The sequence below is a fragment of the Anser brachyrhynchus genome, assembly GCF_964034855.1.
Source record: "Anser brachyrhynchus genome assembly, chromosome: 11".
In the NCBI taxonomy this organism is placed as follows: domain Eukaryota; kingdom Metazoa; phylum Chordata; class Aves; order Anseriformes; family Anatidae; genus Anser; species Anser brachyrhynchus.
The window spans coordinates 3230095-3255699 of NC_137706.1; the positions used below are offsets into that span (position 1 = coordinate 3230095).

The window sequence follows — 25605 nt, forward strand, 5'->3', positions numbered from 1 at the left end:
ACTGTGATTTTAGACACATTTCTGATTAAAGAGCAAAATGGCAAACTATGTGATTCCAGGCATAACCCTTGGAGGCTTGTGTCTCAAGGACACATGGCAAAGTCAAAATTGTTTCCCTACTTTGCTTTTTCTCACCAGAAATAGTATCTGTTCATTGACTTATACCAGTAGAGTGTAACTGTAGTTCTCCTGCAGACTCCTGTGCATTGACTGATAGATTGCTGGAGGACAGAACATGGTATCTTTCACTACCCTGCAATCAAGGTTAATGTTCTTAAGCTCCTTGTACTCCTGTCCTGATAAATAGTCCACATTGCACTGTAGCTTGGAATGTCTTGGGCTGTGTTTTTTTAGAATTAAAAGGATCAAACCACTTTCTAAGTATAATAGACATGAAGATTAGAGGTCAAAACTATAAAAGTAATATACTGCAGACAAATAAATGTAAATGGCTACCTTCCAAGACTTTGAGAAGAAACATATGCTTCAAGAGGGATCAGAAGATAAGTGTATTTAATATGAATATTTTTAACCTATAGTTCTACTGATTATGAAAATTTACTTTTCCTCTTGATGTTCTTAATTTGCTTACCGTTTATCACTTTGATATGCGGTTCCAGTAGAATGTGGTTTTGTCACAGAAAGTTTGAAAAAGCAAAGTCTGGGTTCTCTTCCCTTTTACTTTGCCACTCACTGGCATAAACCAATGGGATTTGCCATATTTACAGAAATAAAAGCAAGACATGGTTACAGAGAAGCAAACAGAAATCTTTCATCCCTAATAATGGGAATCAGGAAATAATCAGGAAAACTGATAGCAATTTAATGCCATAGGCTTGGTAAATTGTTGAGAGTTTAAAAGAAGAAAGGGGGTTCTTTGCATCCCACATTAACTGTAATGGACAATGACAAATCAAATCAAACCATTCTGTTCCAAGGATGATTTTTTACCCTGTAATTGGTTTCACAAGATTAATAATTTTATGTTTGTCTGCAAGTTTAATAATTATTACGGGAAACTTACTGAAAATTGAATTGGTGTGCTCTCAGGAGAAAGTAAAAAATTAAAAGTAAAATGAACAACCTTAATATCTCTAAATACAAAAATCTATTTAAATTATGTCATTGTTCATGATTATTAAGTGGGAAGAAATTGGAATTGTCATTCCATCCAAAGACTAATGACTCAGCTCCTCTGCTGATATGAGCCCAAATTGATTCTGACCCAATATGTATTTACCAAAAATGAGATTGTAATATGTAAAATGTCATTGAAACTTTTGCTGTAATAGCTGTGTAATGGTGGACTACAGAGACCCAGTTTCACAGCAAGGTGAAAATCTATATCCTCACAACAAAGGCAACAACAGATTTAATGGTCAGTGTGTGGTGGCAGCATAACCGATCAACCTTACACTGCTAGACTGTGAGGACAGCAATGTATGAAAAAGAAGCTGGATTAGGGAATAACAGATAAAGTACAGGTATATGGACAGACTTGGAATGACTTAGAGAAGGGGGAAGGATTTGCGGGCCCAATTTTGCAGGTAAATTATAGGAATATTTGCTTATTTTTATGGTTAATATTTGGTCAAATGGAACAAATTTTAACTTGTTTCTGTCAGACAAAAAGGATTACTGATAGCAAAAGTGATATTCAGATTTGAGATATTATTTGGGAAGCACATAGAACTTGTTTTCCTAGAGTCTTTTACCTTTTAATTGTTATACCCTCTAATTAATTCTCAGGGACCCATTTAAATTACACTAATATGGCAGATAGGAAGAGATAATTTCCTTGTTTCTTGTACATTAAAAACTATTTTGAGTCCTTTTGTATGTACTGTACTACAGCAAATGTGACAACCAAAGACATAGGCCTTGTAACATACATGAACTGGGAGGTGTTCATATACTGATAACATCTTGTGGGCAAAAGAGCAGAGACTGAGCCTTTTGTCTTCCTCCAAGAACCAAGGTATTTCTTTACTATTGAATGAATATTAAGTGTCTTTGAAGAAAACCTTTTAGGTTTCGTAAAGACTTTTTCATTTAAGGTGAGTAGCATTTTATACATATTTGCACACTTCAAAAAATGCTCAGTGAATTAAAAAAATTATCAGGACTGAAAACGTGAACTATAAGACTGCTGCAAAATGATCTCCCATGTTGCTGCAGGCACAGAAAGCTTCCAAATTAGGGCAGGTTGCCTATCCTTTTACCATGTTAATTTGGTTGGCAAAGCGGAAAACCAGTGACAGCCTGTGATTTAAAAAACTGAGTCACAAACCCTGATTAACAGATTTTATATTAGAAATGGCAGCTCAGCTAGACACTGCTGATAGAAACGGTAATGATGATGGAAAGCTTGCTTCCATTACGTGCTGAAAACTTAAAAGTTGTGTGCTGAAAACATTAACTGAAAGTTTTTGTAACTCCTGCTGTTACGCTTTAATCCAATTAGATTAGCATAATATAGTACATCTTACCTTACATCAGATTCAACAATTTGAATTAGCACTGTAATTTTTAACAGTTTTTCATTTGCTTTAAACAGACACTTGCAGCTCGAAAATCTGGTATTTCCATGGCCATGCTCATCCGGACCTCCATAAACAATGAAGAAATGGTAAGCGTTTTCAATTGAAGGTTTAATTCATTTAAATAATGGAGAAATCTTTGTTTAAGGTGTTTTAGAAATTTTCTTTATTAGACAATCCAAAAGGGTTAAAACTGAGTGCATAAGCATTTCTTTCATTGTGCGTGAACTTCCAGGGACTTTAATGGCACGAAGCTGCACTAAGGGAGGTTCAGACTGGGTATCAGGAAAAATTTCTTTACCATGAGGGTGGCCAAACACTGCAAAAAGCTTCCTAGCAAGGTGGTTGATACCCCATGCCTGTCAGTCAGTGTTCAAGAGGTATTTGGATAATGCCCTCAAATAACATGCTCTTTTAGTTAGCCCTGGAATGTTTGGCAGTTGAACTAGATGATCTTCGAAGGTCCCTTCCATCTGAACTATTCCATTCTATTAAGTAGAATTTGCTGCCTGATCCACAGTGACAAGACTGGTTTGTCATTATCTTCTGCAAGTGCAGCCAGGTGCTGTGCTATTTGAATTTTTCCCTCTCCAACTGCTGTTCAGAACTCCACATGAATCAAATTTTGATCCTTAAAACTAAAGCTAACTGCAAAGGATTGCATGGAAATTCACATTTTTAAATGGCCAGGCTATAAAATGGCAGGTAAATGTTGCATCTCTAGACAAAAATTAATGCATGATGGAAGAAATGTCATTAGCTGGCTGTCTATTAATATCATTAATACCACTAGAAAAATAGATCATCTTGTGGTTATGGAGACTTCTCTGAAAAGATAGCTTAGTGCCAAAGGCAAGTCAAAATGACAAATAGAATATCAAGAATTTATAGAAAAATACAGGAAAACACTGGCATTCATTATGCTACTGCATTAACCCATCAAATACTCAGCCTTGAGGCAGACTAACTCAAAAAATTTGAACAATGTTAAGAATCACAAAAAAAGAACAAAAAAAAGATAATAAAAGGCATAAAATCACTCCAATGCAAGAAAGACATAAACAAATAAGGTCTGTTCTACATGGTGAATGATGTGGTGAAAATGTATATGGAAAAATTATTCACTGTTTCTCCTAGCACAGAAGCTAGCAGTAACCCAATGAAGCAGCAGGTGTAAAACAAAGAAAAAGAAAACTGTCTTTGCACAACCTGTCACATTTTCATCACCACAGGATTAGGGAGGAGCATAAAAGTGTTAAGAAGTCTGAGAAAACAATAATTCTATTGTTATTTAAACTCCAGCTGTTTTCTCCAGACTTGTTTTTGAATGTCATTTTGTCCTTATCCTGCAATCCACCCCACACTGGATTCTGAAGGCTGATTTACTCCAAAAGTTGTCTTCTGTTGACTTGCATCTATGACAGTAAGAATTTTCTATGCCAGAAAACCTTGTTTTCCAAAATATTTATGTGGGGAGACCTTTAGTTTTAAACTGTCTTTCATCATGTTTTACCGATCTGTTTTCAACAGCCATTTCTCTATTACACCATCAATTAGAATGAGAGGACTCTGCAAGGAGGCTTGTGGAGATGTTTTTGGTTTTGTTTGTTTTTCTTTCAGTTCTTATAGATGACTGAGACATGTTTTGATTTTGTAGATATAACTCCTACTAATTACATATGTGATCCTCGATGAAGAGAATTTTAATTCATACAAGAACTGACCAGGATAATCTTTTGAAAAAATCCTGTTCTTATAGCTCATAAAATTTGAATATTGTGGTCTTCCATTATTGATTTCACTTACAGTTTGCAAAAGAAAATGATTTTAAACAAAAATGAAACAGGTGTTATTTAGCTCAGTAAGATTTAAATTGTGATTCAAGCAGATTTATATGGCTGAACTCAGCATGCTTAAAGAGAAGCATTAATTTAAATGTATAAAATATTTTGTGTCCCTCAAATTTTTCCTTTGGTTTTCCTCATATTTCTTGTGCAAACATAGTATTCTAGAATATATCCAACATTGAAAAAAAAAAAAAAAAGGAATGTTGACTTTTCCTTGTATTGTTGTTAAGGTCCATAGAAGAATGGAGAAGCAGAATTTTGACAGTCATTCTGGGAAATAAAACCCATATCACAAGTGTACACACATCTATCACTCCTCTCTGATTTGTTGTGAACTTTTTGTGTTTATATGGTAATCATAAAGGAACAATTTGGTAATGCTCATGGATGGATTGATGAGATAGGAAACAGCTGTTGTTTGAAATGAACTTTCAGCATTTATTTTGTTCTGCGATCTTAAAATAGCAAGAAAGGTCGACAAAGCAAAGAACAACTATGGAATCTTAAGTATTGTAAGGCTGAGGGAAAATTCTAGAGAACAGACTTATGTCATGCAATTGGTGCAAAATAACATTTTTCAGCTATGTTACAGTTCATACATAAATATCTGGTTTTAGTGAACAGACCCTAAACTATTCCATGCGCTTTACTGAAAAATGTCTACTAAGTAAAAAAAATTCCACTCATAAATATTACTATCTTTTGTGACAACAAATTCAGGTTCAACTATTCAATTGTATGCCTGCCTTCATGTAAGGACTACCAGGTTGGGAGTTTGGATGACTAAAGGTGCAAATAACTTATGGAGTTGGTACTAATTGCTAGAAAATGCAGGATAAGAAAGAATAATATGGACTGCACTACTAGATTCTGAGTTAAGAAGTACTGTTCAGGAAAAGAAGAAATATCAGTGGGCCACTCAATGTAAACATTTCTCCACTGGTTGTTTTCAATCATGAAAAGCTAATGAACTATGATCCATGAGAAACTAAAAGGTAAAAATGTACCAAAAATATTCTTATGTCATTGTACTCTAATCTCAATTTAATCCAGACTAAATGGAGAACTGAGTACTAGAAATAGATAATTCTTAGAAATCTCTAAACAAAAACACCAGTGGAAAGTCAGACAACAAAAATAATTTAAAAATATAAAAGTTAATTTGATGAGGATAATATAATTTTTACCTCAAAGAACAGATGAATAAGAGAAGCCTGTCTTATGCCAGTCCTTGTTAAATGTACTAAAGTAAAAAAAAGCAAGTGAGTGCTCTTTCTAGAATAGATACAACGACAACGGTACAGGTGGTAGGACTGACTTGCGACTTTTAAAACACATGAAAAGCAATACTTTTCTACTTAGTCTGCAAGTGGCCAGCAGAACTTAATACCCTGAGGCATCACCAAAACAAAGTAGGGCAAGTTATGAAAACAAAAAGAACAGATACTTTCAGGGATAAAACAACTCTTCAGATACTGTCCACAAAATCAGATGAAATAAAAGTCACTGATGAAAGTTAAGGAAGAGAATACCCTTTAGGGAAGTTATTCCTCTGATTAAGGGTTTTCTGCTTTTTGCTTTTTACTTTTTACTTTCCCTCAACTTTTTCTGGAGGGAATATTAGTGACTCTGATGGAAGCAGGTTATTTGACTGGTTAAATCAGTTATAAAAATGTCTTCAGTATGGAAATTACTTGAACTAATGCTTTTTATTAAAAATTCCAATGGCACTTACTCAAAAAAATAAATCATGAGGATAAATACTGTGAGCTTTGCCACTCAACACTGCTATCCTTCTGGTATATCATGTTCATGACCCTGTGAGTTTGTATGTTCTCAACTCTGATCCAAAGATGTTTTAAGCACTGTCAAAGTATTAACTTCAGTGAGGCTTAAGCATATGCTTTCTCTTCAGCATCCATTTAATTGCTTTGCTGAGCAAAGATGTAGAGATGCAACTTCGTGAAAATAATACATAGCTGACATTGAAAAAGTATCTGAAGTAATATATGAGAGATACAAACTTCACTTGGAAGGATAGGCAGATTAAATAAAGAACCCTCCTATATGTTAACAATACTAAATATTGCCATGCATATAATAGATACTTTTAAGTGGAGCAGAGTACTAGGAAAGAAAGCCTATTAACAGTAAGATAAATACAATTCTCCTTTAAAATTGTGCTTTGTTTTATTAACAAGACAGCAGCCTAGAAAGGGAAAGATCATATTCAGCAGCAAAACTGATATTTAGATTGTGTCTTTCAGCTGAAAACTTCATTTATACTAGGACGTATATTACAAGGCGTTTTGAGCTGTGCTATTTCATTACTTACTGCTTTTTCAGAAGCAGATAAAAGTTACTGGCAGAATACCAAAATGATTTATAGCTTATGAAAAATCTGTGAGGCTGAATTAGGGTGAAAGGGTGAGATTTATACTGATGCTACCAGAGTTCAGGAGTGTAAGAGTCATTTGCAAAGAAATATTCAAAGACCTGGTGGTTTCTGCTTTCTAAGAAACACAGTTCCTCAACAAGCAGCATAAATTCACTTTGGGTTGTTTTGGAAGTTTTCTTTTTGATCTCCGTAGCTAGTAAGCTGTAACATGAAGAGCAGGGGGCGGAAATATATACAAAGACAAACTTTTCTTTCTTAGGTGGTTGTGACTAGCCCACTCCCTCTTAAACTTCCAAATTAAACCAAAATAGACCTCCCTTTCTTTAGGGAGAGTTACCAGATAGCTAAGTTTTTTAGAAAAGGCTAAGAAAAGACCACTTGAGAGCAACTCAATATTTTTTTTAGTCATTCCTGCTGTATTAGTTTCTTTTCCTAGCTTTACAGTGTACACAGAGGTGCTAGGATCAAATGTCCATGAAATGTGTGATTTCACAGAGTAGAAGTTGTTATTAGAATGTAACTAGCAACCTTAAATCACAGCTATTAAACCCTAAGCTACTTAACACCATTTGTTTTCATTACTTCTAGTGCTTGAAACTACGAACCAGTTGATTTATAACTACAATGTAATGGTTTTTATGTGGTAGCAAATGTTAATTATTTGATGGCTCTGAGTATGCAATGTTATGCAAATATGTACAAAATAAATCTTTTATTTTTATTAGACAAATTATTAGCAGAGTATCCCATATATTTGAGGGGAGATGCAGGCACATAAGCACAAGAACATGTCAACATACTGTTAGAGAGGATAACATCCTGTATTTGACATGTGCTTACCACAGGTGAAGAAATATTAAAATTATTAGTCTTAACAAGCACTGTAACTGAGTATAATCAGTTGAAAACTGCAGCTACAGCCCTTGTGGAAGAAATACATAGATCAAACAATAATGGTTGTATTTTCTTGGTTCCAGTTTAAATTCCTTTTCTGTTTCTCTGACTCCACCCTTAAGCTATTTCTTGTTGCTTAAGGAAGATCAATCCTTTGAGTATATTCATACTCTTAACTGGTATTCTAACCTAGCCATGTTTTTTTATATGTAATCAGAACGGTAGAAGTAAATATAAAGTTCATATGAACAAACCACACAAATTCCAAAATGTTTTTCCCCAGTTTGCTACAGCTACACAACCAGCATTACTTTGTGTTATATCCACACAAGACGAAGTGATGGTAGAATGGATTTTCAGAAATATCCTACTTCTGACTGTGCTACCTTTTTTCATGTGGTTTCTTCCTATCAGAAGCAATCTATTGATTTATAAGGGAATAGGTCTAGAACTTCTAATACATGCATGGCAGCTACCTGTGCATTTAATGAAAAAATGAAGCAAGGTCATATTTTTGTGTACAGTCCAATTGCTGCTTACAGACTGCAGAGTTTTTCTTATTTTCAGTAAATCAACTGGACTTGAAGGACTTGAAAGATCTGGGTGCCTAAAAACAAAGCTTGAGTAAACAAATCAGATCAGTGATGCTATATAACCCTATCTTTTATATAATACTCCAGTGACTGCTTTGTCAGTTTTCAGCTCGTTAAGCACTAAGGAGCTGAGATTCAAGTTGTTTGTAATACTAATCAGTGAACAGCTGGTAACTCTGCTCTTTCTAGAACTGGTCATGCCTGCTATAAGCCAAAAAAGTCAAAGAAATGGGTGTCTGTTTCTAAGAGAATGGATCATTCTTGCTTATTAGGTAAAAATCATCTTGGTTCCTAAAAAGGAAACCATCAGCATGCTACAATGGGAATACAGAACTACAAAATTTAACCTGGTTTAATTCGATGATGAGATTATTCAGACATTAGTATTAAGGAATAGCAATGTATATAATCAAGGTATATTCTGTGCAGTGTGCCTAAGTCCCCATAGGAAGTGTTTAAATATTGAGAAATAATGTTAGAGAACTAAAAAGCATCAGGGAATGCGATGCTAATAAATTTTTTAATTTCTGCCTCAAGACATAGAAGAATGTAGAGCTCTGTTAATAAAATAATTGACTGAACTGTTTCCAACTTAATTCTCCCATTTCTGTAATCAGTCATAAAGGTCATCCAGACTTCCTTTGTTTTCGAAGGGCAAGAAGAAATAAGTAAATCAGTATTTCACAGATGAATTAGTACTTCTATGCATATTCTGATATTATTATTATTAATATTGGAAGCGTAATGACATTCTTTAATTCCAAGTTCACTTGTACAAAGCAGTACTTCAAGTGAAGTCCTGATATGTTTTTTTCTCACTCAACAGAAAATACATGTTTTCAAGAAGACGTTGCAGGCTTTGATCTATCCAATATCATCAACTACACCCCATAACTTTGAAGTTTGGACAGCTACAACTCCTACATACTGTTATGAATGTGAAGGTCTACTTTGGGGCATAGCAAGGCAAGGCATGAGATGTACCGAATGTGGTGTTAAATGTCATGAGAAGTGCCAAGACCTTCTAAATGCTGACTGTTTGCAGAGTGAGTATTTTCTGTAAATCTAACACTTTCCAGTACATGACACCTTTTGATTTTGTCTGTATGCTCAGATATTTTCTGAAATAAAGGGCCAAATCATCAGAAATTAGCGAAGACATGTTGATTTTCTTTTGTTCAGGATCTAGCCAGAAACTATGAAAGTTAATTTTGTTCTTGGAACATGAGGAATGTTGCCGGTCAGTTGCAAAATAATGTTTTGTAGCATCAGTATATTATTTACTTTCCATTGCATATGGCAGCATCCAGAGCAATTTCTTTCATGAAGTTAGCATTCTTTGTTTTAACTCAGAATAACAGAAATGTCAAAGCAAAGATAAAGAAAATACTAAGGATACTCATTGTAGTCATAGTAATATGATTTCAGCAATCAAAATACCTCATTAAAATTATCTCTGTAAACCCATATGGTTCATATGTTAGTGGTTGTAAATACTTTTGAGTACGCCAGCAATAAGAATTATGCTGAGAGAATATCTGCTATTTCAAGTCATTGTAACAAAGGAATCTTAAAGAATATAGATGGCAAGGTAAAATAAATATTACGTACTTGTTAGATGGTCTTTCGAATTTACCTTATGAATATTACAGTGCAATTAAAAATGTAATTCTCTTTTCAGAAGTAGTTAAATCACTATAGTAGTATCCACAGGGCAGGGGGAAGAACACAAAAATAGGAGGAGTAAATCAGATCTTTTCTCTTCCAAATACCAAATCGTCTACATATACCGGGAAAATATCAAGCAGGAAGTACTTTGGGACTAGAATTAAGATGAAACATCATATTTATCTTTTTCTTTGGACTGGAAAACTACATGCAAGTCAGCTAGTTCTGAGTATAATACTTTTGTATTTCTGTGTTTACATTACCTCTAATTTGGTTGCAGTTTGCTTCCTCCTATGCAAGGATACAGGAACTGTTTTTAAATGTTTATTTTGCCACACCTCCACAGAGGTTGAGCTGTTATAACCACTCAAAACTAGCAATCCTTTCCTTGTATGTGGTACAACACCTTCAAATGATAATTACAAGTCAATCCCACTTCTCCCACTTCCAAAGAAAGAAACTGCGGCCAAATTGGTAAGAGATGAGCTGTTTTTGTAGGTAACACAAACATGCACTTGGCACGAGATGCATCCTTCCCTGTAACAGCTGAAGCTTGGCTAAAGCTGAAATACATAGAGTAAAATTTTCAGCTTTTCCTCAGTTTCACTTATCTGAAACAAATCTCACTCACTCCAGAGTTTCCCTGGCTCATGAATTATTGCCAGCTCCAAAATACATAAAAAATACTTCAGAGAGCTATACTGCCTTCATAGAATTTTTACAAATATATAAATGATTAGGTTGAGAGAGAGCTGGCAAAAATAAATAGGATTGCTAGTCATCTGTGCTATAAACATGTTGTAAACATTAAACAGCTTAGTTTTGAAAGAGTGAACCTCTAGAAGATATACTATGGACAAAAAGAATTTGACAGATCTGAAGGCTCCTGATATTCACATTTGTACACAAAAGTTTTTGAGCATCCTGACGTGTTTTTTCATCAGATTCATTATGCAGTGAGTTTGAATATTATGCTACTTCAAACATTTTAAACATAAATGACACAAGGTATGTGGACTTCAGCGTTCAATCAAGGAAAAAAAAAAAAAAGAATTGACCAGTACAGTTGGATAAATGGCTATTTGTAACACAGCTGACGTTAACACACCATAAAGTGAAAGGAATGCATTTCATTGTGGTTATTTTTAGCACAGTTATCATTTTGGCTGACCTATAATCACTAGGACATACTGGCCTCTAAGCTTCTGTAATTTTTTTATTCTTCTATATGTAATGACTACTAATGTAGACTGTAGAAACAAATTACCATCTAAAGCTCTTTAGGGTCAATATCTAGGCTTGTTTTAAATTAGGTTTTTAAAAAAGAAATCAGTAGTATATTTGTTAGACTTCTCACCTTCAGCAAGATGCCTCCTTATAGTATTAGGTATAATATTAAATCAATTGATTCCAATCTTGCTGAGTTTGTATTAGTCCCTAGGGTAAAAGGAGCTTGTTAACTTATTGCACAAGGTAAGTTATGATATTGTCTTAATTTGTCTGATCAATACTGCATGAAAAAAGCTGTTGATACTGTCAGCAGTAAAAGATGCAAAAACAGTTGTAATAAAAATTTAGTAGAAATAGAAGGCTATGCTTATTTTTCATAATTTTTTTTAATTTTTTTTGCATTTTGATGCATATTCCAATTTTATACTGTCTCAAAAATCAGTAAGAATTTCTACAGAAATCCACAATTGTCATTCAGAATGTGTCCATGGTTTGTCCCTAGGTTATGATATTATATCCTTAAAAGAAAATGGAAAAGATTGTTTTCATTCATCTTGCAGGAACCACCTGTCTCAATTTCTAGGCAGCTCAGTGATCATCAACTCATGAAATAAAATTACTGGAGAACTCTCCAGATGGTATTTGATTTCATGGTTGCATTTAATTCTTTTTGTATTAATTCCTAATTTTAGTGTCCTTAATCTCCTCATGTCTTATGAGGAGAGGCTGAGAACACTTGGGTTGTCTAGTCTTAAGAAAAGGAGACTAAGAGGTGAGCTCGTTGCTCTCTACAGCTTCCTGAGGAGGGAAGTGGAGACAGAGACGCCAGTCTCTTCTCCCTAGTAATCAGTGACAGGACATGTGGGAATGGCACAAAGCTGCCATCAAAAAATATGATGACGTTTGATGGTATTGTAGACAAGGAACTGAGTTTCCTCTACAGTGAGAACAGCACTAAAATATCTGAATTCTAATTGCAGAACAAGTTGTTTAACATTTTTTTATTTTTTTTAACCATCCATTTAAAAGGAGCAATAATCCTTTGTACCTCTCAGGAGCTGTGTTAAAAAGACTAACTAGATAATATTTTTGCAACCTTTTGGAAAGGTAATATACTTATTGCTGCTAGTGATGATGATGATTTTAGTCTCATCAAGAATTGGAATAGCCTGCTTAGCACTGCAGGGATTTCAGTTTATGCTTCCAATATTTGTAATACCATTCTGAAACAAAAGTCTGATTATTTCTTTCCTCATGCACACACACAAGATAAAAAGTATGGACATGTTTTTGTAAGTTATTCCAGTGCGATGTGTATTGCAGAGACATTGATCAGAAACACTTTATACTGACAGACAGAGGGCACTTTATAAAGAGAACTGTAAAGTGCCTCTGAGATTGGTTATGACTTTTAGAGATAGAAGACTCTCCACAACTCTCTTGGGAAGAATTATGAATAAAACCTGTAACAGCATGGTGTCCTTATACTTTATTTATTTACAGTAAAAGTTGCAGTGGTTTTGAAGTCCCAGACAAATCAGCACCACTGCTTGAGTATTTTATTTCTTTTCCAGAATTATTTTATAGGATAGACCTGACATACCATCATAGGTTAATACAGTCTAGCAATCATTATCACATAGATAATATACTTTAATCTCTTCTATCATCCTCATACACTTACTGAAATTACTAATAATGAAAATTTTACTGAAGAGTAGAACCTCTCTATTCCATACATATTATTCACCTGAGTGGTTACTCAAGAAGCATTTTACAAAAAGCTGTGAAGTTTAATAACACACAAGCACATGTATTGTGTTGATTGAGTTTTAATATCACAATTTAGTGCCTACTGTTCAGCTTTCTTCTTATGTTTTTTGATATTTGGTAGTACTGTGAGAACAAAGTGTGCTGTCAGGTTGCACTCCGGGTGATATATGGATGATCACCAGCATATCAGCAAAAACAAATGTTATTCTGTCTCATAACTGATCCTGCAATACCTGTGTTCCGTCATTCAGTTTCTGTGGAGACTGGCCTCTGCAGCAAAGAAATGCATTTCTTTGTTGTAAATATATTTGTTTTATTAGGAGGTTCTCCGCTTTCTTCTGCCCTGAAGTTTGCATCTACTAATAGGCCTGTATCTTTCTACTTCATAATAGGAAGGAAGGAGACTGCAGATCTCTCCCTCGAATCCTACCCTTGGTCTGCAGCTGTTAAGAGCAGGGTAATGCAGATTCACATAATTCTTAGTATGCAAAACTAGATTTCATAAGATTCTCTAACCTCATCTATTTCTTTCCAGAAACACAATTGTTTATTAAACAGAGTATTCTTTCCCCGGCTGGTCCCAGTGCTAGAACTTCATTTTCTTTAATCTATTCAGTTGCAACCTGAATGTCATATCTACTCTATGAGAGACAGGGAACAGAACATTTCAGTGTTAGCACAGAGCTTTTGTGAACTGCTTTTGCTCACTCATGAGGTTTAAAGAAGAAGAAACAAAGTGTGATAGACTCTGATCTGGAGTGAGGAAGTCAAGTCAGTATTACAGAACTGTTTGGCAGTTAGGGTAGTCTCAAACTAATCACAATACTTAAATTAAATAGATTTTGAATGCTTCCATTAAGTGAATTTATGTGATAATTGCAATTTATATATTTTTTATGAACACTGTTCAAGTAAGGAATGAAAAAACTTTCCTGGAGTGCAGGCAGAGTCAGTAAATACTGAGATGTATCTGGAAGTGGTCAAGAAACTATCTGAAGCTGCTATGCCTGCTTCTTTCTATTGTTCATTAGATTTCCACTGTGGGAGAGCATAGCAGGAATCCAGGTTAATCTCTTTGCTGTCAAACTAAAAATTCTCTGAAAAATGAGGTGGAAATATTAGCTGGTTTAAACATTGGTTTTGTTAATAATATTTTTGTCCTAATGGAACAAATATGTTTCCTGTATCATCCTACTGTAAAAGGAGAGAGAGAAAGAAATGAAGATATTGCGCTGAATTAGAGAAAAAAGAATATGAAATTTTAAAAATTATTTGTAAATTCATTAAATTTAACTAACTAGTAACAGAGGCAAAGGTCAGAACAAACAGTGTCAGATACTGAACACTTCTGTACACCCTTCTGAAAGAATCAGCGTGCCTAACCATATAAGAAAATCTAGGTGTTGTGATGTTTTCACAGTATCGATCAGTACTGAATAGTACTGATTCAACAAATATTTCTGCATATAACATGTAACTGGTTGAAGTTGAATATTAACTCGTAATATTAAACTAAGTCAATTGATAATTTTTAGGTATCACAAAGAATAACTATAAGAGTCTTGGAATTATCCACATGAAACATACATCTGCTTTGAGTACTGCAGTATGAAAAATTGTCTGGAGAACTAATTGTCTGGAGAAAAAAATAACTAAGAAAGCAATATATTAATAAATGTGTTGACCTTTTCTGTGATTTCAGGAGCTGCTGAAAAAAGTTCCAAACATGGTGCAGAAGATAAAACACAGAACATTATTAGTGCTATGAAGGAAAGAATGAAGATCAGAGAAAAAAATAGACCAGAGGTGTTTGAAGTGATCCAGGAAATGTTTGATATTTCCAAAGAAGATTTTGTACAATATACAAAAGCAGCAAAACAAAGTGTTTTAGATGGGACATCCAAATGGTCAGCAAAAATAACCATCACAGGTAAATTTTCTTCTGACTTGTTTGATATAAGAGTTCTCTCCTTCCTAGTCCCCTGGTTCAGGAGTAAGATTTATTGTACTTAGAGCTGGAACTGTATGTTAAATTGTGAATTTGGTGCATCTATAATTGGCCGAATTTGTAACATCCTAACTGGAAGTGTTTTAAGTAAGAGTTGTTGGCAAAAGTACTTTATATTCCACTTTTCTAGGGAGGAAGATAAGTAAAAGATCTTGTTCTGTTTCTTCTACCTCCTACCAGTATCTCCTGTGCTTGAGATTTTTTTTTTTTTTGCCCCTTTTAACCAATTACAAGAGTTAAAGTTCATGAAAATTGAAATACTATTAACACTACAGCTCAACAATTTCACACCCCATTGTTCTGAGATTTATCCATTTTTATTGCCTGAATTAAGGTCAAGCAACTTCTTGCTACTTTATAGAAACTTTCCTAAAACATCAGTTCTTGGTGCTGATGTTTCACACCTGTATGTAGGGTAATCTTCCCAACAGATTTTACAAAATATTTTCCGTATATGTTCTGTAAGACCAAATATATTCACACTGTTACAAAAAATACAAGATTGACCTTTACTGCTCTTTATGAGACAACTGATAGGATACCCAAGCACATAAATGGCATTATCTTTGCCAGTTACTCAGTAAATGTGCCAATGTTTTCATACACTCTATGTGCAGGGTAATTATCAGTTTACTAGTGTTGGTACAAAACTCATTTGTATTATTGAATGGTTTGGTTCTTTACTTTTAGAAGCAAAACTCATAGTGATTTTAGTTCTGCAGAATCAAGACAATCCTCACAAAGGAACTGTAAAATAATTTAGGAAGTGATGTTGGAAGGAATTTCTGACTTATCACAGAATCATAGAATATCCCGAGTTGGAAGGGACCCATGAGGATCATCTAGTCCAACTCTTGGCACCGCACAGGTCTGCCCAAAGTTTAGACCATGTGACTAAGTGCACAGTCCAATTGCTTTTTAAATTCAGACAGGCTTGGTGCAGTGACTACATCCCTGGGGAGCCTGTTCCAGTGTGCAACCACCCTCTCAGTGAAGAACCTCTTCCTGATGTCCAGCCTAAACTTCCCCCGCCTCAGCTTAACACCATTCCCGCGGGTCCTATCACTGATGTTTACAGTGAACAGGTCACCTGCCTCTCCACTCCCCTTCGTGAGGAAGTTGTAGACCACAGTGAGGTCCACCCTCAGCCTCCTCTTCTCCAGGCTGAACAGGCCCAGTGCCCTCAGCCGCTCCTCATACGTCTTCCCCTCTAGGCCCTTCACCATCTTCATCGCCCTCTTCTGGACACTCTCCAACAGTTTAATGTCCTTTTTGTACTGTGGTGCCCAGAGCTGCACACAGTACTCGAGGTGAGGCCGGATCAGCACAAAGTAGAGAGGGACAATCACTTCCCTCGACCGACTAGCGATGCCATGCTTGATGCATCCCAGGATACGGTTGGCCTTCCTGGCTGCCAGGGCACACTGCTGGCTCATGTTCAACTTGCTGTCAACCACAACCCCCAGAGCCCTCTCTGCAGGGCTGCTCCCCAGCGTCTCATCGCCCAGTCTGTACGTATAGCCAGGGTTGCCCTGTCCCAGGTGCAGGACCCGGCACTTGCTTTTGTTAAACTTCATGTGGTTGGTGATCGCCCAGCTCTCCAATCTGTCCAGATCTCTCTGCAAGGCCTTTCCACCCTCATCTGAGTCCACAACTCCTCCAAGTTTGGTGTCGTCGGCAAATTTGCTCAAAACACCTTCTAGTCCTACATCCAAATCATTTATAAAGACATTGAAGAGGACTAGCCCTAAAATGGAGCCTTGAGGGACCCCACTAGTGACCATCCGCCAGCCAGATGTGGCCCCATTAACCACAACCCTTTGAGCCCTGCCCATCAGCCAATTGCTCACCCATCGTATGATGGTTTTGTTAAGTTGTATGCTGGACATTTTGTCCAGTAGGATCCTATGGGAAACTGTGTCAAAAGCTTTGCTGAAGTCCAAAAAGATCACATCAGCTGGTTTCCCTTGGTCAACTAGATGGGTGATCTTATCATAAAAGGAAATCAAATTTGTTAGGCAGGACCTATCCTCATGAACCCACGTTGGCTGGGACCAATGACTGCATTGTCCCCCAGGTGCGCTTCAATAACTTCAAGAATCATCTTCTCTATAATTTTACCAGGCACTGACGTGAGACTGACAGGCCTGTAATTGCTAGGGTCTTCTCTCTTACCCTTCTTGAAAACTGGGAAAACTTTTGCCAGTTTCCAGTCTATTGGGACCTCTCCAGATTCCCAAGATTGTTGAAAAATAATTGAGAGAGGTCCCGCGATGACGTCATCCAGCTCTTTAAGCACCCTGGGATGGATCCTATCCAGACCCATGGACTTGTGTGGATCCAGGTGGAGCAGCAAATCCCACACACGTTCAGGATCGGTAGGGAGTTTGTCATTCCCACTGTCATGGTCCTCCCGCTCAGGGCACCCAGGGTCCCGAAGCCCATCATCAGCATTGAAGACAGAGGTGAAGAAGGCATTAAACATCTCTGCTTTGCCTATGTCATTGTCTGTGAGGAGATCTTCCCCATCAAGTAGCGGACCTATGTTTTCTTTGGTTCTCCTTTTTCTGTTCACATATCTAAAAAAACCTTTTTTATTGTCTCTCACAGACATGGCCAGCTTCAACTCTAGTTGGGCTTTGGCCCCGCGAATTTTCTCCCTACAAACACAAACAGCATCCCTGTATTCCTTCCTCGTCGCCTGACCCACCTTCCAGTAGCCCTACACTTTCTTTTTCCGCCTAAGCTCCAGTAGAAGATCCCTGGTCAGCCAGGCCGGCCTTCTGCCCCACCTGCCTTACTTCCGATATTTTGGAATCGCCTGTTCTTGTGCTTTTAGGAGGCAGTGCTTAAAGATTGACCAGCACTGATGGACGCCAATGCCTTCAAAAGCAGCTTCCCAGGGGACCTTGCTGACTAGTTCCCTGAGCAGCCTGAAGTCTGCTTTCCCCATATCCAGGGCTGAAGTTTTGGTGGCGGTTTTCCTTCTGTCACCATAAATTCTAAACTCAACCACTTCACGGTCACTATGACCGAGACGGCCGCCAATTGCCACGTCTCCCACAAGACCCTCTCTGTTCTCCAGCAACAGATCTAGGAGGGCACCTTTCCTAGTTGGCTTCCTTAGCACCTGCACCAAGAAGTTATCATCTGGGTGCTTTATGAACCTCCTGGACTTGCTCGCGTCAGCTGTGTGGTGATCCCAGTTGACATCTGGCAAGTTGAAATCTCCCATAAGGACAAGGGGAGTTATCTTGAGGCATCTCTTAGTTCTGCAAAGAATAATTCATTGGCGTTGTCGTCCTGGCCGGGTGGTCTGTAATAGACTCCCACAACGACATCCCCTTTATTTGTTCGTCCCTTAATCCTTACCCAGAGGCTCTCAACTTTGCCATCCCCAACTTGAAGTTCCACACAGTCCAGCCCCTGCTTCACATACATCTCCACCCCCCCACCTCACCTACCCTGCTTGTCCCTCCTGAAGAGCCTGTAACCATCTATTGCAGCACACCAGCCACAAGACTCATCTCACCAGGTTTTGCTTATGCCGATGATGTCATAGCTGCGGGACTGGGCCAAGACTTCTAGCTCATCCATTTTATTCCTCATACTGCGTGCGTTTGTGTAGAAGCACTTCAAATGCGCTTCTCTACACACAGCACCTTGTGGAGCCAACCGAAGGACCTCACTGGCACACAGTCCCTCTGATTCTAGCGCACCATCCCTTAGCTCACCACCGGCGTGCCTGGTTTTATCCCCTTCCCCCTTCAACTCTAGTTTAAAGCCCTATCTATCAGCCCTGCCAACTCCTGAGCCAAAATCCTTACCCCTCTCTGAGAGAGGCACATCCCATCTGGTGACAGCAGGCCTGGCGTCATATAGACCTTCCCATGATCGAAAAACCCGAAGTTCTGTCGGTTGCACCAGTCCCAAAGCCATGTGTTAATGTGGTGAGCCCGCTTGTCAGCAGCAATCCCCCCTATCGGAAGGACAGAGGCAAACACAACCTGTGCCCCTGATCCTTTAAGTAGTTGCCCCAAAGCCCTAAAGTCCCTTTTGATTGCTCTCAGACTTCTCATTGCTACCTCGTCATTACCAGCCTGAAAGACTGGTAGCGGGTAGTAGTTGGTGGGCTGTACCAGGTACTTGACTTTCTTAGGTAAGTCTCTCACCTGAGCCCAAGGGAGACAACAGACTTCCCTATGGGTTGGGTCCGGTCGGCATATCGGGCCCTCTGTCCCTTTCAAAAGGGAGTCCCCCATGACAATAACCCTTCTGTCTTTCTTGACAGACGATGTAGCAATGCAGGGGGTAGGTTGCCTTGCCTTAGGCACCCTCTCCAACTGAGATGGGCTTTTGTCTACTTCATTGTTCTGACTATGGTGTTCTAGAGCCTCGTACCTGTTACATAAGGGTAGATGGGAAGGTGAGGTGGGCAGGGATGGGGCTTGCCTAACACCCCGAATAGGAACCTGCCTCCATTCCCCCCCGTGGCCTACGTCCCCTCTTACTGCCTGGTGGGATGAGGGGACTTTTGTCTTCTGCGTAGCAGGAGGCACCTGTGTTGCGGCAGGCTCCTGAGTCTGTCTCAGAGAGGGTAGAGTACACCTCCACCAGTCAATTTCCCTCTCTGACTCCCTGATGCTCCTAAGCCTGCTCACACCTCCTCCCGAAGCTCCGCTACCTGTTTGAGCAGCTCTTCAACCTGGGCACACCTCCCACAGGCACACCCCTCGCTGCTGCTGTTGGATACGGACAGAAGACTCGGGCACACCCTGCAGCCCAAGAGCTGGACGGCGGTGCGTTTCCCCGAACCCTCCGTCTGAGTAGCCACATCGGTGACCGCGGCTGGAGAGGCCGCAAGAGATGCGGAGGCCATGGTTTTCTGCCTGGTCGATACCATGGCCAGGTTTCTCGCAAGCAGGCTACCAGCATCGAAGGGAAAGACCGCTGCAAGGGATCGGTGAGAGGCCCTCCCTGCTCGCCCTGCCTGCGCGCACTGCCGCGCTAACTGCCGCGCCACGCCCTGTTTGCCCGCCCTGTTCGCCGCGCTCCCTAGGGGCTGCTTTTGAACGGCCGGGGAGGGGGCGCTGCTGGCTCCGCCTACGCCTCGTCAGCCTCCCTCGCGGGGGCTGCGGGGTCCTGGCGGCTCCCTCGGCTGCTTCGAGCGGCCTCGATGCCGAAAAAAAAGCGCTGCCTGTCTCAGTGCCCCGCTCCGCTGCAGAACGCGTCTGCCCCGGAGCCGATCGCCTCGGCAAGAGGCGATATATAAAAGCAGGGCTAACTTCAAAGTTCAGGGCTTTGTCCATACTAGATTTGAAACTCTCCAAGGATGGAGATTCCACATCATCTCTGGGCAATTTGTCCTGCTCACTGGGCAACCAGTTTCATAAATTAACCACTCACATTGTAAAATTGTTTTCCTTATATACAGCTGGGATTTCCCTTGCTGCAGCTTACAGCTGTAGCTTCTTATTATTTCGCTGAGCAATTTTGAGAAGAATCTGACTTCATTTTCACTCTTAACTGCTTCTTTGGTAGTTGAGGGCTGCAGTTAGATTTTCTCTCAGCTTCCTTTTTCTCCAGGATAAGAAAACCCAACATCTTTAGCTCTTTCTCATATATATATACTCATATATCTATGTATCTCATATATCTATACTCATATATTGCTTACTCTAACCAAACTGGCACTTTTTCATGGGACCTTTTCCAGTTCGTCAGTCTTGTTTACTGGAGAGCTTTAAACTGCAGAAACACTATTTCATCTGGATATGGCTTCACAGGTGTCAAATAAGCAAAATGATAATAATCTGGAGAGGTAATAGTAGTAATCTTTCCCTGCTGGTGTTTCAGAGATGTATACTTCTAGGTAAATGTTTTGGGTTATAGAAGACTCTGCTAATTCTTTCCCTCACTGGCACAACGACATCTTTTAAGGAGGGGGAAAAAATAAAAAAAAAAAAATATTTTGCCCTGCATTTAGCCTTTACCCCAAACTTCTTAAGCCAGGCTGCAAGGCATTTGGTGCAGTCAAATTTTATGGGTACTTTATAGGTGAAGTTTTTACTATGCTTCTCATCAGGAGCAGCAAGTAGGGTATAATTTCCCCTGTGTATTTTATACTGTTAGGTCATCTTCTGCAGTGCAGCTAATGCCAGCAGCATTTGTGCCTGAATATTTGGTTCTGCTCTGAAAAAACATTCCATAAGCATAGTTTTACACTTTCATAAAGCTCAGCTACTTTCATATCAGACCCACCGAGTAGAAAGGGAAAATAAGAAAACGTCTCTTTTCTTTCTTCTTTTCTGCCACATCTGAAAGAATAACAAATTGATGGGGGTCTTTGTGACTTGAAGCTTGACATCACCTGTGTTCCACAGGCCACACAAATATCTTTGATTATTATAAAACAGATTTTGTGTCTTCAGTTTTGAACCTTGCTTTGTTCATATCACTTTCACACTGCTGGTATAGGAACAGAAGTGAGTTGGGCAGGTAAAGCTGTGATCAAAATACAGCATTTTGGCTCAAATAAAAGCTAATGGCTTTGTCACAATTGCAAGTCCCAAAAATGTAGTTCATATTACATTTTAAGTGAGCTTTTGTACATTTCCTCTAAAACACCCCTTAATACCTTCCAACAGTTGCACTACAATATTCACCATATTCCTTGGTATACAGCACAAGTATTAATAAATAGGCCCAGAAGTGCCAGTATGTGCTGCAAGAGAACCCCAAACATTATCAAGTGAAGTATGCTGATAACTGGAGAAACAGGCTAGACTTGGGGTCTCCAAAGTTGGGTTTGTGTGCGTTGGGGTGCTGGAAGAAAATATTAGAACTAATATTTTTTAATCTAAGAGATAAGAAAGAAATTGAATTTTAATAATATTTAATATACAGCTTGACACTGGCACTGGGCTGATTCAGTCCATGTGGGAGAGGCACCTGTGTAAGGTAGGGTACAAACACAAGGAGTCCTGGGCAAAGAGTGGGGATTCCACAGCACAGAGGGCTGCTCAGTGGCACCCTTACTCATTCATTCACTTTCATCATATTCTGACATAGTGTAGTTTATGTGTTCAGATAAATGGGTTTATGGATTATACTATCTAGTTTTAACCAAACTAACCATCACAAAATGGAAAGTGGCTCAAAAAGATTCCTGCAAAAAACTGCATTTTGAAGGTAATGCTAATAATATGAGCACAAACGAACAAAACAAAATACCTTCTTATCTAATGATCTAATCAGTTCTAATCAGCACTGTCTACAGTCATGTGATACTGAATACAGCACTCTAAAAATTTCATTAAACTTTATGATGAATTTGTAGAAGCCTCTTTGAAGGTTTCTAACTCAGTTGCAAAAATAAAAAATCCACATACAGAAATGCTTGTTCTTCCTGACACAGTAAAGATGGTTAAAATGACATATGGAAAAATATGGAGACAAACTAAAATGCATTCCTTTGTCAACAAATACTGTTGGAAGATGCATAGAAAACATTGCTGAAGATTTGAAGAAACAAATAGAAAAAATTAAACAGTGTAAGCAGTTTGCTTTAGAGTTGGCTGAAAACAGGTATTTCTAACGTGTCTCAGCATGTAGCACTTGCTAGAATCCATTTCAGTAATAAAATTCATTAATTACTTTTTTTTTTTTCTGTGAGACTCTAAAGGAAAGACATACCAGAATGAGTATATTCTCAACAGTAAAAAACTTCTGTAATAAAAAGCAAAGTCTTATGGAAAAATTGGCAAGTGGTGGAATGGTTCTGTTAACTGCATTAAAAAAATGGATTCTGAGGAAAGGTTACAGATATAGCACAAACTATATATTGTTACTACTCTTTCTTCTGTTATTGCAGCAAATATTGTGGAGCCAGAAATGCACCAAGTGCTACAGGCTGTCATTGGTGTGGTTGATTTTATAAAAGCAAGACCTTTAAATAGACTCCGTATAATACTTACTAATGATATGGAGAATGACCACAAAAATCCCAGTTATTTCATGACAGAGCACATAAATAAGTTGTCAAACTTAACGATGAGTAAGAAATTTTTCTCTTACAAAAAGACAAGTGTTCTAGATTTGTTGACTTCTTCCTTGATGAAGTTTTGTGTTTTTTTTTTTCTTCCCAAACAATAAACACATTTAAGCTATCTTTTCAGGGCAAAGGTGACATTTTAACATTTAGTGAGAATGGAAACATTTTTTGAAAGTGCTATTGAAAGAACATTTTGAAAACAGATATTTGAAAATGTTTCCATATAGACTTTGCTGCCAAAAAAGTCACCTACCAAAACTCTCATCTGTACACTTAAAAAACATGGACACAGAATTTTCTACTTTGTTAAAAAATCTTCCAAATGAGGGGTTTCCAATGTGCTTTGAACGCATTTGGTAAAAATATAAAAATGCAAAAATTTAGTTTAATTAGTTTGCAAGAACTGATTGACATCTGTAAAAATGAATGGCTGAATTTCAACAAAACCCTTTGCATAACTGGTGGATGTGACAGAAAAAATATGTCATGGTTTAGTAGGTGTAGTCAATGATGCACTTCTTCTATTTGGATTTATGTATCTTCTTCATGAGATATATTCTTCAGCTATGGCAGCCATTAAATCAAGTACCAAAATAAACTTAAAACCAGATCTTAAATCACTGTATCACAAACTGTTAAATCAAGATTTTCATTAATAATGAAGCTTATTCAATTACTTTATTCTCACTAAAAATATTAATGATAATTTCTGAGATAACAAAAAGTATTTTTGTACCATTAATAACAAAAAATGTTTAGAACATCATTGTTTATTTCATCTGTCTCTTTTTTTTTTTAATTTCAACTTTTGTGCATGTTTTTAACGTACATAATATTATTCATACAGTGCTACATGCCTATACTTTTTAAAAGTAAATCAACAAATATATAGATTGGGGTTGTGTGCTCAAAAAAAAAATTACAATAGTACTATTATATTTCATGGCAGTTTTTGATATATGAGGAAGACTTGTTGGGAGATGGACTTCCCATTTCTATTGCTGAAATGGAGAATTGACATTCAGGAGGGGAAGGAGAAAAGCATTTGGCAAGTGGACTGTGAATGAAATATTCTGTGAGAGTTTTTGTGTGTTTTGTTAGCTATGCATGGCTCTGTTGTCCACACTAAAGCCCAATAGCCTTTGAGTCAGTACATAAACTGTCAATGGAGCTGAGGAATAGCAGATATGTGCCAGGAGAAACCTAGGGACAATCTGAGATCATTCATTAGATGGACTGGGAAAAATGGAGGCCACTCTGAAGGTAATGGGCGTGAAGCTCAAAAGCATAGTTGTTGAATTTGTGACAGTCACCAAACTGTGAGGACATGGAGAGGTGTGTGAAGGAAAATATTTAAATCATATTCATGCTTTTAGTTCTATCTCTAAAGGATACTCTAGGATGCCTTGTGTTCAGGCCAGTAGCATAGCTAGCAATCTAGCAATTCTGGAAGAAATTTTCTAAGTTGGCACTTAATTCTTCTGCATTACAAAAAAAAAAAAAAATGGAGAGAAGAAAAAAAGTGGAGAGGGGTACTTCCTTGCATTCTGAAACTTTTCCTTTAGATTTGCAGTGAACGGGGAAGACAAGATGTTCTAGTTCATTCCTAAGAGTTAATCTGTTCAAGAATGAGGTGTGTAAAAAGTAGCAAACTTCAGTGTTTTTTTTTCACTGAAGTCAGCAGATGTGACTGGAACCACATGGGTAGCTGATATACTGAGTGAGAAGGTGCCATTTTTATGTATTCATTTTTCAGAGCATGCTTCGTCATCCACAATGATTGACAACAGAGAATATTTATTAAATGCTACTGCTGCTATGTTTTAAATAATATGTGCAAAATAATAAAACCTAGCTATGCTGATTTTAGGGCCACGGCAAGTGTTTTAATGGCAGTTCTCTGGGTTTAGAAGGCTGCTATTTGTCGATTTTCCTTTCTCTTGAGATTTCCGGTTTTACTAATTATGATGAAAAATCAAATTACATGTATTTATATTTGCTACAAATTGCATATATACGTTACCTATATACACACATGAACTGTCATTTATACTTAAACAGTTGATAACAACTGATCTAACTGTCATCCTGTCTATGGTAGAATGAAAACTATTGTGAAAATGCTCATAGTTTCACATGAGAATGAGAAATTACAGTCGGGACCATGCTCCTTATGACTAGTTTCATAATCCATTGTGCAGATTTTTGAAGGTCTGGGAATTTTCATTTTGAATTTCTTTTGATCTTTGGGATTTTTTTTTAATTTATTTATTTGGGGGAAGAAAAAAAAGAGAAAATTTTATGATTCAGGATATCATCTGGCTCAAGCCGAATTACACATCAGTATTATTTTGCTGTGATGATGAAATCAAAGTTTAAGAAGAGTATCTGGATTATACATGGCAAGAAAAATATTTGTTTTGTGCTTTCTACTGAATCTAAAATTATTAGCCTATTAAACAATGTTTGTAGATTGTATTCAGTCCAGAATGGTAGCTATAAAAACCTTATCTAGAAAAAACCTTATCTATCTCCAGAGCAACAGAAGCTGGGAAAATTGACCTAGAAAGCTTTGTTTCAGCATCCCTCATTCTGAGGTCT

General features: G+C 37.7%; 1 protein-coding gene across 1 annotated transcript in view; it reads left to right on the forward strand.

Annotated features, from left to right (window-relative positions):
- UNC13C (unc-13 homolog C) overlaps positions 1-25605 on the forward strand; it is a 171259-nt gene that overhangs the window by 52500 nt on the left and 93154 nt on the right. Inside the window, exons 6-8 of the mRNA XM_080607553.1 lie at positions 2558-2629; positions 9099-9318; positions 14646-14873. Of these exons, the coding sequence (XP_080463679.1) occupies positions 2558-2629; positions 9099-9318; positions 14646-14873 (520 nt within the window). The remainder of the gene's footprint in view (positions 1-2557; positions 2630-9098; positions 9319-14645; positions 14874-25605) is intronic.